Source organism: Palaemon carinicauda, chromosome 1 (assembly GCF_036898095.1).
Source record: "Palaemon carinicauda isolate YSFRI2023 chromosome 1, ASM3689809v2, whole genome shotgun sequence".
Classification (NCBI taxonomy): Eukaryota; Metazoa; Arthropoda; class Malacostraca; order Decapoda; family Palaemonidae; genus Palaemon; species Palaemon carinicauda.
In genome coordinates, this window is record NC_090725.1 from 203,525,421 (window position 1) to 203,541,666 (window position 16,246).

The 16,246-nt window shown below is 42.7% G+C and overlaps 1 protein-coding gene across 1 annotated transcript in view; it reads right to left on the minus strand.

Moving 5' to 3' along the window:
* Window positions 1–1,420: 1,420 nt before the first annotated feature.
* LOC137653533 (nonsense-mediated mRNA decay factor SMG9-like) overlaps window positions 1,421–16,246 on the minus strand; it is a 44,525-nt gene continuing 29,699 nt past the window's right edge. Inside the window, exon 9 of the mRNA XM_068387012.1 lies at window positions 1,421–4,776. Coding sequence (XP_068243113.1) covers window positions 4,698–4,776 — 79 coding nt within the window. The 3' untranslated portion in view covers window positions 1,421–4,697. The remainder of the gene's footprint in view (window positions 4,777–16,246) is intronic.

The following is a 16,246-nucleotide window of genomic DNA, read 5'->3' on the forward strand; positions in this document are numbered from 1 at the left end:
AGTACTTATTTATTTACTTTTTCTTGAAAAATTTGAGTAAAAGATATCTATATTAGTTTACTGTACCATTAATAATTCTCTTTAATCCCTCATACATGGCTATCACCTTTTTGTGTTTCTCGATAGTCTCGTAAATAAAAGTTTGCTCCACGCTTTCCTAAGTTATATTTTTCATATTCCTTGTCTGCTTGTTCATATATTTACATTCTTATATTGTGGTTACGCTGCAAAACGCACAGTGTGTTGAGGAAATAACTAAGTATGACTATAGAGTAAAATATGGCCATCAAATACAAAGACTTTATATATTATACTAGTCATGTCTTCCTCATTTAACACATTGAGCATATATTTTTCTGCTTAGTAACAACCTTGAAATATGATGATTATATCTTTATGCTCCCTGGTGGTGAGGAAAATTACATATAAGCCCATACTTGTGCATACTAAAGTCATTCAAGCAATCTCTACAAAAAATAATCTTTGAAGCTTGTTTTCTAAATACATGAAATTTTCAGAGAAAAATTGCTACAACTTTTTTTTGAATACCGATCGATTTTTCTCATTCAAACGTCAAAATATTGGGAATTTTAGAGGATATAATCTGAACTTTCACTTTAAAAAAAAATAAAAAACTTCCATATGAAAAAATGTAACCTTCGAAAGAGGCTCCTACACATTGATAAAATAACATAATAAAATTGAATAAAAAGGGTACAAATGGTAAGAGAATTGTCTATTTAGAAATTTTAGACCATGGAACTTTCTTTAAAAAAGCATTTTAAATGAAAAAAATTAATTGAGAAACATGAAAGTAATAGAAGTTTGAAATAAACCAATATAAGATTGTTTAATGGGGCCGTGTCGTGTACCTTAAAAAAACACAATATGTTCATAACAAAGGGCTTCAAAACAAATTTACTTTTAAATGTAATCCTTACTAAGACGACATGCCTTACTCTTTATGCTCCATGACAAAATGCCTTTCGTGTGTCCATTATTTTGGATGAAAGATTTAAATCAAATATTCTTCATCAATTTCTTCCGGACTTGTGGTATTCATCTAATGTTACAGCATATTCAACCCATAGTATACATGTTCAAACAAAAATGCTATATGGAAAGGGATTCCTACACATAATTCCATATAGGCTCAAAATAAAAAACCAAGTTCTCAATCTATCTATCATCATTAATGACTCATATCAGGTCATACCTCTGATCAAGCATTCTTTCTTTAGAAGCAAATATCTTTTCAATCATTGATTTCCATGAGACTCATAGCAATCATGAAAAATCTTTTGAAATAATTCACTGTGTGTGAATGTATGTATGTATGTATGTATGTATGTATGTGTATATATATATATATATATATATATATATATGAGAGAGAGAGAGAGAGAGAGAGAGAGAGAGAGAGAGAGAGAGAGAGAGAGAGAGAGAGAGAGAGAGAGAGAGAGAAATTCCAACTATTGTTTACTAAAAATATATAAGCAATATTTAAAAAATCTTTCAACTATTGTCTACTAAAACATAAAAATTTCTTCAACAAAAAAGGATTAAATTTAATAATTTTCCTTAGTAATATCTATTCCATGATGATAAAATTAGATCCACAGCCTTAAATGTTATAAAAAACAAAACTCTACTTATCAAATCCCTACGGTATTTCATACAATATGACTGGATAGTAACTACGTTCCATGGACATTCATATGAAAAATAAAATAAAATTATTATTACAGTAATAGCACTAATATACCGTAGGCAAAATTTCTTCTTTTTAAACCTGAGAGAGAGAGAAAGAGAGAGAGAAATGTGCTGTACTAGTTTTTTTTATTCTAATCATGAAATTCTACTCATTCAAACTCTGACTACCAATAAAATCTGAAAAAGCTATGACTCGATAGATAATACTTTTCCTAAAACTGTCAATGATGTGAGACTGCCAAATTGAAAATCATCAATCCCTATATATGAATTTCCAATAAAAAAAAAATCGGAGAATAATGTTGACATTTTCATCATTCGCCATGATAGGGCAAGAAACATGACATTCTCAGTTCCCTCTGAGGTCTCCTCCTTTCATAGGTTGTCTAGATAATATTCCTTGTTCAGAACATTGAAGACTCTGATGAGAAAATAGCAATACTGCAGTCTATAGAATTTACAGCTTACTTAAAATGTTTGAAGCACAAAAACATCCTCACAATGTGCAAATTTTGTAAGTATTGCATAACTGTGCTTTCTCATCTATTTAGGCAAAAGCATACATATTCATTCATTCAGTCCTAAAACTTAAAATATTTTGTTGTTCTGCTTCCTTCCCCTAAATTTTTAACAAATACCAACTTCCTGTTTTAAATGGTATGGTACATACAGTAGTACCAAATTTATCTTAAATATGACAAAAAAGGGAATTCTTTTACAGTTTATTAACAAAACCAACCAGGGTGCCAAATCCTCAATAAAACTGTCTTGAAACCAATTATAAATTCTAATTTCTAAATGTATGTAATACATTTCACACACTAGCCCTGACATCAAAATATCTGACCAAATTTTTCAAAAATCAGTACTTTTCTTACCTTGCAACTAACATTGGAAAAAAAAACTTAAAATAAAATAGTTTAAAATAGATTGCCTTATCCGTCTGTAATGTAACTTTTCATAATGAATTCTAAATGCTTCAGGCCTAGTGTCAATATACTCTTCCCCATGAGCATAAAATGGGAATATTTGTGAAAGCTGGATCCTCTGAAAAACATACACCAAATTTTACCTTTATAAACCAATAAAAGAAGCATTGGTTTCACAGAACACAAGGCCATTTGACCCCATCACTTTTCAATGTGGAAATTAACCATTAATGCATCATACCTACAATTATCAGGATATGATAAGGGTATTATTACATTGAATATTTCTTGTTGAAATATTGATTCTAGGGATATTAAATACTCATTTGAGTTCTATTAGAATCATGGTTCACTTAACTATTATTGGGAAACTGCAAAAACCCTTCAAAAAAGAAATTTTGCATTGATACTTACAGTTCTACATGGGAAGCCCCGTACCTGCTTGTTACAGAAGCGAGACAAAAAATGAGTTACAAAAATCAATATGACCCTTAAAAGGTACTGCATAATTAAATGTTAGCAGATATTCAAGAAATACATACTGTGTGTTCTATTTCATCAATATGTCAGAAATAAGGAATAAACCAACTAAACACTGCACATACACTGAATCTGTATCCTACCTTTCCTTGTATAACTTAACTATGATTGAACATGAGCTGGCACAATCAAATTTGGTAAAGCATTATTCAGTTCAATGAAAATGACACAACACATAAAACAAAAGATTACTGGGCTCAGTAAAGACCCCTTCTATAATTAATGTGACCAAATAAGGGAGTGGGAGTGCCATAACATGATAAATAAACATTAAAGTCAATAGTATTGTACTGTAGTCATAGGTCACAAATCAATAACAATTTTACTCTCTTTGATAGTACTTGTAAGTCATAAAATCTAAACGATGTTTGCTTCCTAGACAAAATGTGAACTACTTTTTCCTTCATTCCTATCCATCATCAGCAGCAGCTAATATAACGTTAGTATTCATTCCTGATATTCTAAAAAAAAAAAAAAAAAAAAATAAAAAAAAAAAATTCTGAATTCCTAATTATTACTTGGTATCTAACCCACAAGTGTGGAAGGGGCTAAAAATGTTGAATCTTGATGTGCCTAAATGATTATAGTATTATTAACTTGCCAAATAATAACTAAGAATTCAGGTTTCCCCTTAAAATGGATAAAAACTTGGCATGTTAAATAGGTTGTGTTGATAACGGGGCCTATATAAAGCATTCATTAAGAAAACTGCATTGCTGAAAACTACAGTAATTTTGATACTGTACTTTAATTTCAATGAATCAAGTTCCTAGAAACCTGTTTATTCAATTCTGACATGTTGAGTTTACTAATACATGTTGATTTTCCTTCTGTCCTCAGAACCAATGACCCTATGTCAGGAGGGTCAGGGATATAGAGCAACAGTACTGTTTCCTCTGTGATCCTCACCCATTACCATCATGCATCACATTTTAACTCTCTTCAGCCTTGGATTTTACAGCACTCACAGTACTTGACAACATGCATTCCATTAGCAAGATAGCTCATGCTGGACAAGGTCAAATCTTCCATGTAAACTCTAAACTTGAAAAGTTTAGAAATTTCCAAAGTATCTTACTGTACTTTCAAAAAGGTTTTAAATTTCAGCATAAATTGTATCAATGCAAAACTGTAACAGGTGATGTTCACACAAAAACAGACTTACAACCTTGGGCGAGCCAACGCAGCAGCAGGGCCAGATATCACTGTCGACCCCTAGTCATAACCCAAAGGGTACAGCTCCAAACAACATATGACGCAGTGCCACTCCCACAGCAGGGCACAATGCCCACGTGCACACCAAGCCCCTCTTATATGATGACCCATGCTCACAGCAGGTGAGGTGTTGGGGAGGGAGGGGCAAGAGCGAGGCAGGGCCGACCGATTGCCACAGTCCCCCTTAGGGGAGCACAGCAGGGCAGCGAGTGGTGGTAGGCGTCACCAGTGGCTTCTTAACACCCACATAGTTAAGGTGATGATGCCAGGCAGATGTCCATGTACAAGCACCAGCATCGTTCACGGCAGTAGGCGACTATACTCCACAAAGAGACTCCACTTACGCACATTCTCCCATGTGCGACACACATACTGGTACCTAACAAAGAAAAGGAACAACTTGAAGAGAACTATTGAACTAATATAGCATAAAATAGCAGGTAACAGATCTGGTCATGACAAAGAAACATGCAACATAAACAAGACTACAAAGAAATAAAAGACCAGGAGTTAGGTAACAGGCATCTGGATATGATGAAAAGCTGTGAATTGAAGCTCCTCCATTACACTACCAAACCCATTATTCTCCTATATACGGTAGGTATTAACTAGGAAAAAAAAAAATTCCCCTCTGCCTTGTGAGAAAAAACAAGGCAATATCATAGTACTGTAATTAGTTGTTATATTACATCCAACACAGAAAAGCATTCAGATAATGTCGAATAAGAGAGAAAAAGTCAATATAAAACAAAATTTTAAAATCACAAATTTTTAGTAATTTGTATTTTTCCTAACATACTTACCGAGAACTACTTTCTTAGGAGGTACCTGGAATCTCCTCTCAACCGACCAGAGTTTTGTGTAGTTTACCCTACTTCCGTTTTCTGTGAGGACTACCCCAGGCGGAAGGATACGTGTCCTGAGGCTAGTCCCGAGCCAGGTCGCGCGTTAGCTTGGGTCTCGACCCTCAGTAAGTTCTTGGATGTTGAAAATTAACTAAGGGTCAGAAAGGCACTCGGGGAAGGAAGGGAGGGCCATTACCCGAAAGTAGTTCTCGGTAAGTATGTTAGGAAAAATACAAATTACTAAAAATATGTGATTTGTTCCAACATAAAGACTTACCTCAAACTACTTTCTTAGGAGACTTACACTTTAGGAGGTGGGAGTGTCTACCTGACCTAGACCCAACTAAGCAGAACGGCTGTGAACCTAGATGGGAGACTAGGTTCCAAAGATTGACAAAATCGAACCGTAGGAAAACTACACAAAGAGCTCACACTAGTCTCTAAGTAATCACCCTTAAAAAATTTCTTGTTGTTGTGTCCAGTGATGAAACTGTGAATCCATGTCTTGTTCAGTCTCTACTTGGTCAAATCTCCGGGGAAAGAAGAGAAAAGAGAAGACAAGGGGAAAAGGGAAAACGAACCTGTGTCTTTTTGGTCTTGATAACCGCGATAATACTTGGGGCTTTGGCCGTTAAATCGCTTAGAGCGCGGAGATGACTGTCCCTATAGAGAACCCGTCTAGAGACTTCCTCGAACATTCTTTGAGGTAGTGGGCTGTGAACGTAGATGGGTTCGACCAGGTGCCTGCCTTGAGGATCTGCGCTACTGCCATGTTTCTCTAAAAGGCAAGAGAGGTACTTATACCTCTAATGTCATGTGGTCTGGGCCTACCTGGAAGGGGAAGACCGGCACTACTATAGGCCTTGATGATCACCTGTTGAAGACAAAAGGAGAGGGTATTCTTAGAGATCGGCTTTCTCACTGTGCCCGTGGAGACGAAGAGGTTCTTGATGCCAGGTCGGAGACTAGCAGTCCTCTCCAGATATTTCCTTAAGGCCCTGACTGGACACAACTTCAAATCTTCCGGATTACCTGACCGAGGAATTGCTGGAACAGTGAACCCTTCGAATCTCGGATCCAAGACAGCTGGATTTTGTGTTTTAGCCACAAACATAGGAACGAACTTGGAGACCTCTTGCCAACCTGTTGTGTGCGAGACTTCGTAGGACAAGCCATGGATCTCGCCCACCCTCTTAGCTGAAGCCAAGGCTAACAAGAAAACCGTCTTGAGCGTGAGATTTCTATCTATGTCCTTCAAAGGTTCAAAGGGTGGCTCACTCAGCATTTTCAGAACCCTCGCTACCTCCCATTGTGGCACCCTGGAGGCATGGGGAGGGCAGGTTTGCTCAAAGCTCCTGATGAGCATAGAGATGTGCCTAGAGGAACCCAGCTCAATGCCTTTCAAAAGGAAAACTTGGCCTAACGCTGCACGGACCCCCTTGATGGCTGGAATTGACATGCACACCACGTCCCTGAGATGTACGAGGAAATCCGCAATGTCCGGAATCGAGGCTCCTAAGAGCTTGATTTTTCTGAACACACCATTTCGTGAAAGTGGCCCATTTTGCCCGGTACACCGCTGCCGATGAGTGCCTCAGATAACGAGACATTCTTTCAGCTGTTCCTGCTGAAAAACCTACTTTCCTCAGGAGCCGCTGGATAACCTCCACACGTGAAGGCGCAGAGATCGTGGAGTGTCATGGAACCTTTGGAAGTGTGGTTGCCTTAGGAGATCTGGTCTGTCTGGCAGAGGCCACGGGGGAAGGCACGCCAGGTCTCTCAGGTCCGCGAACCATTCCCTCTCCGGCCACCAAGGGGCTACCAAAGTCATCCTTAGATTGAGAGCCGTTCTTTCTGTTGAGCACTTGCCTGATCAGTGTGAACGGAGGGAAGGCATACACGTCGAGATTATCCCACCTGCGTTGAAAGGCGTCTTCCAATGCCGCCTTTGGGTCTGGGACAGGAGAACAGAATACGGGGAGTTGTGCGTTCAGCCTTGTCGCGAAGAGGTCCATCACCGGCGAACCCCACTTTTGGATGATGAGACTTGCTACCTCTGGATGAGGGGACCATTCGGTCCCTACCACCTGGCCCATTCTGCCGAGTCCGTCGGCTAGGACATTCCTCTTCCCCGGAATGAATCTTGCTGTTATTACGACTTGTTCCGACTCGGCCCAATCCAGAACCTCAGTGAGGTCGCACAACTCCTTCGATTTTAGACCGCCTTGCTTCTTTATGTAGGTTACTACTGTGGCGATGTCGCACATTAACGCCACTGTGTTTCCCGTTAGAAGACCGACTAACTGAAGGCACGCTTTCTGAATGGCCTTCATCTCCAGGACGTTGATATGCTGTGTCTTTTGCACCCCGCGAAGGTGAGTTCCCCATCCTTCCTTGGAGGCGTCCGTGAAGAGGAGCATCTCCGGGGGCTCCGCCGGGAAGGGCATCCCCTTGAGGGTGTCTGCTCGGTCTCTCCACCACTCCAAAGATTGCTTCGTCCCTGGAAGAACAGGAATTATTTTGTAGGGCGACCCTACTTGGTTCCAGAGCCCCTTCAGGTACCATTGGATGGCCCTGAGTTTCATCCTCCCTTGGGGAACCAGCTCCTCCAAAGAAACTAGATGGCCTATCAATCTCTGCCAATCCTTCGCTCTCCTGGGCTAGTCTGATAGGAAGGGACGGAGGAGCTGGTCCAGGTTGTTCAGCCTTTCTTCCGATGGGAAGACTCTCACTAGTCGGGAGTCTAGAACCATCCCCAAGTACGTCATCCTGGTGGAGGAAGACAGGTGCGACTTCCCTAGGTTGATGGTGATACACAGAACCTTGCAGAATTGCATTAGCTTCGCGCCTTGTTCCTTCAAAACTGCCTCTGAGGAAGGAAGGAGTAACCAGTCGTCCAGGTAGCGAATCAGATGAATTCCCCGTTTGTGAGTCCATACGGAGACAGTCGTGAAGATTCTCGTGAAGATTTGGGGCGCTGTCAACAGGCCGAAGCAAAGTGTCTTGAATTGCAAAATCTGGGTATCCCACTTCACCCAAAGGTACTTTCTGCTGGAGGGGTGAATGGTGATCTGGAAATAGGCGTCCTTGAGATCTATGGAAATCATGAAGTCTCCTTCCCTCAAGGACTCCAGGACCGACTTCGGGGTGTCCATCTTGAAGCCGGTCTTGCACACAAACTTGTTGAGGGCTGACAGATCTATGACTGGTCTCCAACCCCCCGTCGCTTTCTCCACCAAGAAGAGGCGGCTGTAGAAACCTAGACCCGGTTGTAGCACCGTTTCCATTGCCCCTTTCGTTAACATAGTGGAGACTTCTTCTTGTAAGGCCTCCCTCTTCAAGGGGTCCCTGGGGGGCTAAACACTCCGCCTGACTTGCTGGGATAAAGGTGGAGGATCTGCCAGGAACGGGAGCCTATACCACTCTTTTAACACTTACCGTCCAGGGTTCCGCTCCGTGATTCTTCCATGCTTGCCAAAATCGTTTGAGGCATCCCCCTACCTGAGGCTTGAGCAGGAGAGGGGGGCCTCTCAGCCTACCTCCTGGAGGAGCGACCTGACCGGCCTCTCCTGGAAGCTGAGTGGGCTGTTCTATAGGAGGCTATGGCTGTGGGATCGCCCCTGCGGGAGGGCTGTGAAGGTGAGACCACAGGGAAGCCGGGGCCTCTCTCCTCACCTGGTTGGGGGGGGGGTTCGAGACGTCGACAGTCCATCCGGAGGCGGCCTTCTGTAAGTGGGCCTCCTCATGGTATGAGGTCTGGGAGTGTTCACTTCCTTCCGTTTCGACAGTTTCTCCACCACTTCTTCTGATTGTTTCAGGGGAAAGAGTCCGTCACCCCACACAGAAAGGTTCCTCAAGGTCCTCGCCTCCCTGTCCGGTATACGTCTGGACAAATTATTTAAGACCGTGTCCCTTCGTCGCAGAACCCAATTGGCGGATAACGCTAGGGACTGAAAAGTTAGGAACTTCAAGGCCCGTCCCCTGGAGCTGATAAGTTCCTTCAGCAGTGCTTGGTTGGACGGAACTGCAGAGTCGGCGGAAGCCTGGATGCTTACTAGTGTTGAGGCCCACCACTCTAACCAAGAGGCGACGCTGACGAGATCTTTGGACATCTCCTCCATCATCGTCGCCTCCGATGGAAAAAAACAGATAGGAGCTGAGGAAGCCCTGTCCTCCGAAGTTCCCTGACCTAAGACTTCCAAGGAGTCTTCCAATTTGCTGGCTCCTTGTGGCTCTCCTTCCATCCAATAGTACTTACTTTGGGACTTCAACCCCTGGAGTAACTTGGAGGACCCCTGAACCTTGGAACCTTCAGCGTTTCGTGCCACAACCTTGTCTATGTGAGCACGGGAGCACGGCCAAGCCTCACATCTCTGGCTACAGGTAGGGATAAGGAGGGCTTCTGTTGGACGGGTTCCTCCATTAGTCTATTAAGGCTAGACCGCCAGGCATCCTCGTCCGCAGGCAGTGGTTCCTCGATCCTGTGGTGATGGCGAATCAGACCAATAACCCTCCTATAAGCGGAGTCCTCCACTGGCGCGGTTTCAGTGTCGCCGTCCGCGACCTCCGTCCGAGGTTGAGGAACCGTACTGACGGAGGCCTTCGTACCAGGCTGTGGTCTGAGGACGGGCATTGCGGAGGGCTCAGGGACCTCCGTCCTCCGTTTGCCTTTCTTCAAAGGGGGAAAGGCTTCCGTGGGTTTGCCCGACAGAGGAAGCCGTCCCTCCATATCGCTCGGCTGAGCTAACTCGACAAGGCTGCCCGTCCGAAAAGGCGATTCCCTCCGCTGGGCGGGTAGAGAAGCCTGTTTCGAGGTCTTACGCCTGTCCGAAGAGCTCCTTAGGTCTTTGTGAGGGTCAACTCTATGGCTGGTGGAGGCCCTTCTAGGAGGACTGTCTCTGGGAAGCCAACCCGCAGTGCTCGGGAGGGAAGTAAAGTCCGCGAGCTTACTGCGGGGAACGAGGACCCATTGCTCCTTCTGTGAATTACTCCTCCTGGCTTTCTTCTTCGGGGACCTTGACCGCTTCCTCCCATGCCGTGACCTAGAGCGGGACCCCGAGGGGGAGCGCCGTCTCCTGGATCTGTCCCTCCTTCGACGGTGTCTTCTCCACGCCGTCTCCTCCGACGACAACGATGAGCCTACCTCCGAGGACCCTGACGACTCCTCGTAACAACTCCGAGACGGGAACGTCCGCTTTCACCATTTTCTGGGTTCCGGATGTCGAAGGCTGAAGGAAGACGTCGGGAACCGCCGACAGAGGGGCTGGGAGAGATATCGGACGATCAACATTCTGGAACCAGGACCCAAGGCCATCCTACCCCCTCAAAGGTGACCTACAGGGAGTTCTCGGGGGCCCCCATCCGAGGGGATCTTCTAACGGCGAATCTTCTTTTCCTGGGACTCCTTCAGCTGCGGAGGCGCCTGAAACATAAATCCACGATGCTGGTGAAGATACAGGGACATCCTTATTCTACATAGGGTCGTCCGAAGAGACGTGCCCCCATGCACAAGGGCATCGTCTTGCGGACCCTCACTAATATAACTTTCAGGCCCCCCACTTGCCTGTAAAGGATCAGCAACCCCAGAATCCCAAAGACACGACTCCTGGGGAAGAACCATTGGTTTCTTCCCCGCAACGGGCTTACCTCGTCCCCTACTCTGGGTAGGGGATGAAGAAGGGACCCTGTCAGACTTCTCTCCTGTAGACGTCACGGGCGAAGAAATGCTGGACTTCCTGGGCGAGCGTTTAGAAGACTACTTCTTCTTCGTTCCAAACCTCACCCACTGCACTTCAGTCCACGACACACACTCCGGACACGTGTAAGGAGAGCAAACTCTACCCCTGCACGAAGAGCAAAGGGAGTGCGGGTCCACCTCAGGCTTAGATAAGAACGCACCACACGATTTTCCAGCCTTAGGCCCAGGACAACGGCGATGATGCTCCATATCGCACTAGCACAATACCGCAATACACAGGAACGCAGCGGGAAAGGATAATAAGGGCGAGAGAACACTTTACAAACAAGGGAAAACAAGCGGACACGCGAGAGCACAAGGGAAAGTATAGCGGGCCACGCGGGAACCACGTGGGACACACGAGTCGGGGACACAAAGGGTCGCACTGAGACAAGGAGAGCGTCGAGATGATATCACGACGCGACTAGAGAACTTACTGAGGGTCGAGACCCAAGCTAACGCGCGACCTGGCTCGGGACTAGCCTCGGGGCACTAACCTTCCGCCTGGGGTAGTCCTCACAGAAAACGGAAGTAGGGTAAACTACACAAAACTCTGGTCGGTTGAGAGAAGATTCCAGGTACCTCCTAAGAAAGTAGTTCGAGGTGTGTCTCTGTGTTAGAACAAATTATCTTATAAAAAAAAAAAAAGTGTGGTTTCACTTATTCTTTAGTTAGGTGTCTGAGTATGCTGTGTAGTATTTGGTCTTTTATAAGTCATTATTATTCACTCTTCAATTAATTCAGAATTACTTCATAAAAGAACTAAAAATATATTTAAGCATTAAGTATAGATGCACTGTAATAGCAAATTCATTCATACTCATTATACAAAATGGAAGAATCTGTTGAGACTGATAAGGTTACTTAGATCAACTTTCAAAACCTTGTAAAATATAGTAATGGCAACCGATTTTTCCATCTAGACATGTCATATATTTAGTGTTGTATAACTGTGGATAAATGTGGCTTTGTATAATTGAATAAATATGGCTTTTTAATATTTTCAGGCCAGTATCCTGATCTCTGATTGATTGGCTGTCTGACCACAGGCTCAAACTAGCTTACAAAAACAAGGTTGTTGCATTTGCAGATGCTACTGCTCTCTATGCACCAATTTCATCTCCTAAATGTATATCAAGGGTGACTGAATCCCTTAATAGAGCTATAGCTAAAATTAGTGCATGGTGCAAATTACGGGGCATCAAGCTGAATCCTAACAAAATTCAAAGTATGATTGTAAGTAGGTCAAGGACAGTTGCTCCTCTACATCTGGATCTCAGCATTGATAAGGTTTCTTTAACACTGTATGAATTAAAATTTTGGGTGTGATTCCCGACAGCAAATTTACTTTTGGGAAACGCATTAGGTCTGTGTCTTCAATTGCACAAAAAATTGGCTTATTGAGAAAGCCTTTTAAAAATTTTGATGATCAATCTACTCTGAAGGGTTTTAATTCTTTCATTCTACTTTGATTTGAGTATTGTTCTCCTGTCTGGTCTTCAGCCGGTGATTCTCATCTTGATTTGTTGGACAGAAACTTACAATCTATTAAATTTCTTATCCCTGATAAAGATATTAATTGCTAGCACCATTTTCCAATTAGTTCATTATGCATGTTGTATAAGATTTTACATAATTCTGACCATCCTTTACATTCAATTTTCCTGGACAGTAACATCCTGTTCATAATGCTAGGCATGCAGTTCATTCTAATAGTCAGGCCTTCTCCATTATGAGGTTTGATACTACACAGTAGTCTAGAAGCTTTATTCCAGCTGTGACCAAGTTGTGGAATGATCTTCCTAATCGGGTAGTTGAATCAGTCGAACTTAGTTCAAACTTGCAGCAAGTGTGTTTTTTTTAACCAAGCTGACAGTCTCTATTTATATTATATATATGAAAGATGTGTTTTAATATTACTGTTCTTAAAATATTTTATCTAAATTGTTCATTACAAAAGGTCCTTAACTTACAAAACTTAATTGGTTCCAAGAAGCTGTTTGTAAGTCCAATTTTGTTAAATTTTGGCCTAGCGTAGACCTAACCTGAATCCCATGCCTATGATTTCCAGCTGCAAAAGTCAACAAATAGTCAGATTTCATAGGAAATAGATATCAGGTTATTATAAAGGTTTTGCTTACTATATTAAATGATATAATACTGTTTTATTTCTTCATCTCATCATTGTTATTTTTAGTTGGATTTGTGTTTGTATCTAAAAATGTTTGAAGTTGAAGACCCGTACTACTCATTAATTTATTAATTTCCTTTCCGCACTGAGCTATTTTTCTCTGTTGGAGCCCTTGGGCTTATAGCATCCTGCTTTTCCAACTACGGTTGTAGCTTAGCTAATACATACATATACCAAGGCACTTCCCCCAATTATGGGGGGTTGCTGACATCAAACAAATGAAACAAAAAAGGGGACCTCTCCTCTCTACGTTCCCCCCAGCCTGATAAGAGACTCAACCAAGTTCGGCTGGTAATTCTAGGGTGCCACAGCCCACCATCTCACATTATCCACCACAGATGAAGCTCCATAACGCTGAATCCCCTATTGCTGCTACCTCCGCGGTCATCTAAGGCACCGGAGGAAGCAGCAGGGCCTACCGGAACTGCGTCACAATCGCTCGCCATTCATTCCTATTTCTAGCACGCTCTCTTGCCTCTCTCACATCTATCCTCCTATCACCCAGAGCTTTCTTCACTCCATCCATCCCCCCCATTCTTGGCCTTCATCTTGTACTTCTCCCATCAACTCTTGCATTCATCACCTTCTTTAGCAGACAGCCACTTTCCATTCTCTCAACATGGCCAAACCACCTCAACGCATTCATATCCACTCTAGCTGCTAACTCATTTCTTACACCCGTTCTCACCCTCACTACTTCGTTCCTAACCCTATCTACTCGAGATACACCAGCCATACTCCTTAGACACTTCATTTCAAACATTCTATTTCTGTCTCTCCGTCACTTTCATTCCCCACAACTCCGATCCATACATCACAGTTGGTACAACCACTTTCTCATACAGATCTCTCTTTACATTCATGCCCAACCCTCTATTATTTACTACTCCTTAACTGCCCCCAACACTTTGCATCCTTCATTCACTCTCTGACGTACATCTGCTTCCACTCCAACATTTGCTGCAATAACAGACCCCAAGTACTTGAATTGATCCACCGCCTCAAGTAACTCTCCGTTCAACATTACATTCAACCTCGCACCACCTTCCCTTCTCGTACAGCTCATAATCTTACTCTTACCCACATTAACTCTCAACTTCCTCCTCTCACACACCCTTCCAAATTGTCACTAAACGGCCAAGCTTCTCTTGCGTGTCTGCAACCAATACAGTATCATCCGCAAACAACAACTGATTTACCTCTCATTCATGGTCATTCTCGTCTACCAGTTTTAATCCTCATCCAAGCACTCGAGCATGAACCTCTCTCACCAGTCCATCAACATACAAGTTAAACAACCACGGCGACATCACACATCCCTGTCTCAGTCCCACTCTCACCGGAAACCAATCGCTCACTTCATTTTCTATCTTAACACATGCTATACTACCTTTGCAGAAACTTTTCACTGCTTGCAACATCCTTCCACCAACTCCATATAACCTCATCACATTCCACATTGCTTCCTTATCAACTCTATCATACGCTTTCTCCAGATCCATAAACGCAACATACACCTCCTTACCTTTTGCTAAATATTTCTTGCATATCTACCTAACTGTAAAAATCTGATTCATACAACTCCTACCTCTCCTAAAACCACCCTGTACTTCTACGTTTGCATTCTCTGTTTTATCCTTACTGTAATCCTATTAATCAGTACTCTACCATACACTTTTCCAACTACACTCAACAAACTAATACCCCTTGAATTACAACACTCATGCACATCTCCCTTACCCTTATATAGTGGTACAATACATACACAAATCCAATCTAATGGTACCATTGACAACACAAAACACACATTAAACAATCTCACCAACCATTCAAGTACAGTCACACCCCCTCAGCTCTCACACCATCCATATCAGATGCTTTTCCTACTCTCGTTTCATCTAGTGCTCTCCTCACTTCCTCTCTTGTAATCTCTCTCTCATTCTCATCTCCCATCACCGGCAACTCAACACCCGCAACAGCAATTATATCTGCCTCCCTATTATCCTCAACATTCAGAAAACTTTCAAAATATTCCGCCCACCTTTTCCTTGCCTCCTCTCCTTTTAACAACCTTCCATTTCCATCTTTCACGGTCTCTTCAATAATAATAATAATAATACCCCAGGCTGTCCAGTTTAAGTATGCGACATTTCTCTGTATAATTGTGTTGTGTGGTACTTTTTAATTAATTTTTGGCTAAAATTGTAGATTATTTTCAAAATCTACGATACCAGGTAACCATTCAGAACTTTTCAAGGTTTATGGCAGTGAACCCAAGCATCAGAGAAAGATGCTTACTATAGGGGAGGAAATGAAACTCCTTCGCGTGCTTCAAGAAGGAAGAGGCATTGCAGATGTAGGCACCCATTACAGCAGCAACAAATGTATTCCTCTTTTCCATCGTTATACCTACAATACATTGAGGGGTCAGTTGCCTGATATGCCCTCTCCAATGCCTTCTATCAAAGGCATCCTCTTCCACTAAATCTGTTCTCTCCATATCATCCTTCACCTTATCTCGAAATTCAATTCTCTGCTTCCCTCTCAATCTTCTCCCGCTAACAGGTTCCTCATGTGGCCACACAATCTCAAGAGTTATCACCTCTGTAATCTTCACTATGCTTGCCCTTTTCATTTCACCATTTCCCAATCTTTCAAGCAGTGATATTCCCATAATCCACCTCAGCATTCTCATCTCTGCTCTCTCGAGCTTTGGTTCCTCTTTTTGTCTAGGAGCCCATGATTCCGATCCATACATAATACTGTCCTATAGACCTCGATTGGCATTTCCTTATCACGTACCACTCCCGCTACTTCCTCTACTTACCCCAATCTACTTTTATCCTATTCTCAACTTCAGCCTCACAGTCTCCTTCTTGACTTATTGTAGATCCAAAGTATCTGAATTGTTCCACCTGTTTTATAACTGAGCCTTTATTCTCATGCATAGCTATCCTATCCCTACCTTCCTTACTATTTACCATAGCTTCAGTCTTATCCGCATTCACTCTCAATCCACAACTTTCTAAAGTCTCTTGCAAGTCTTCCTCATTTTTAGCAGTAATAACCAAATCAT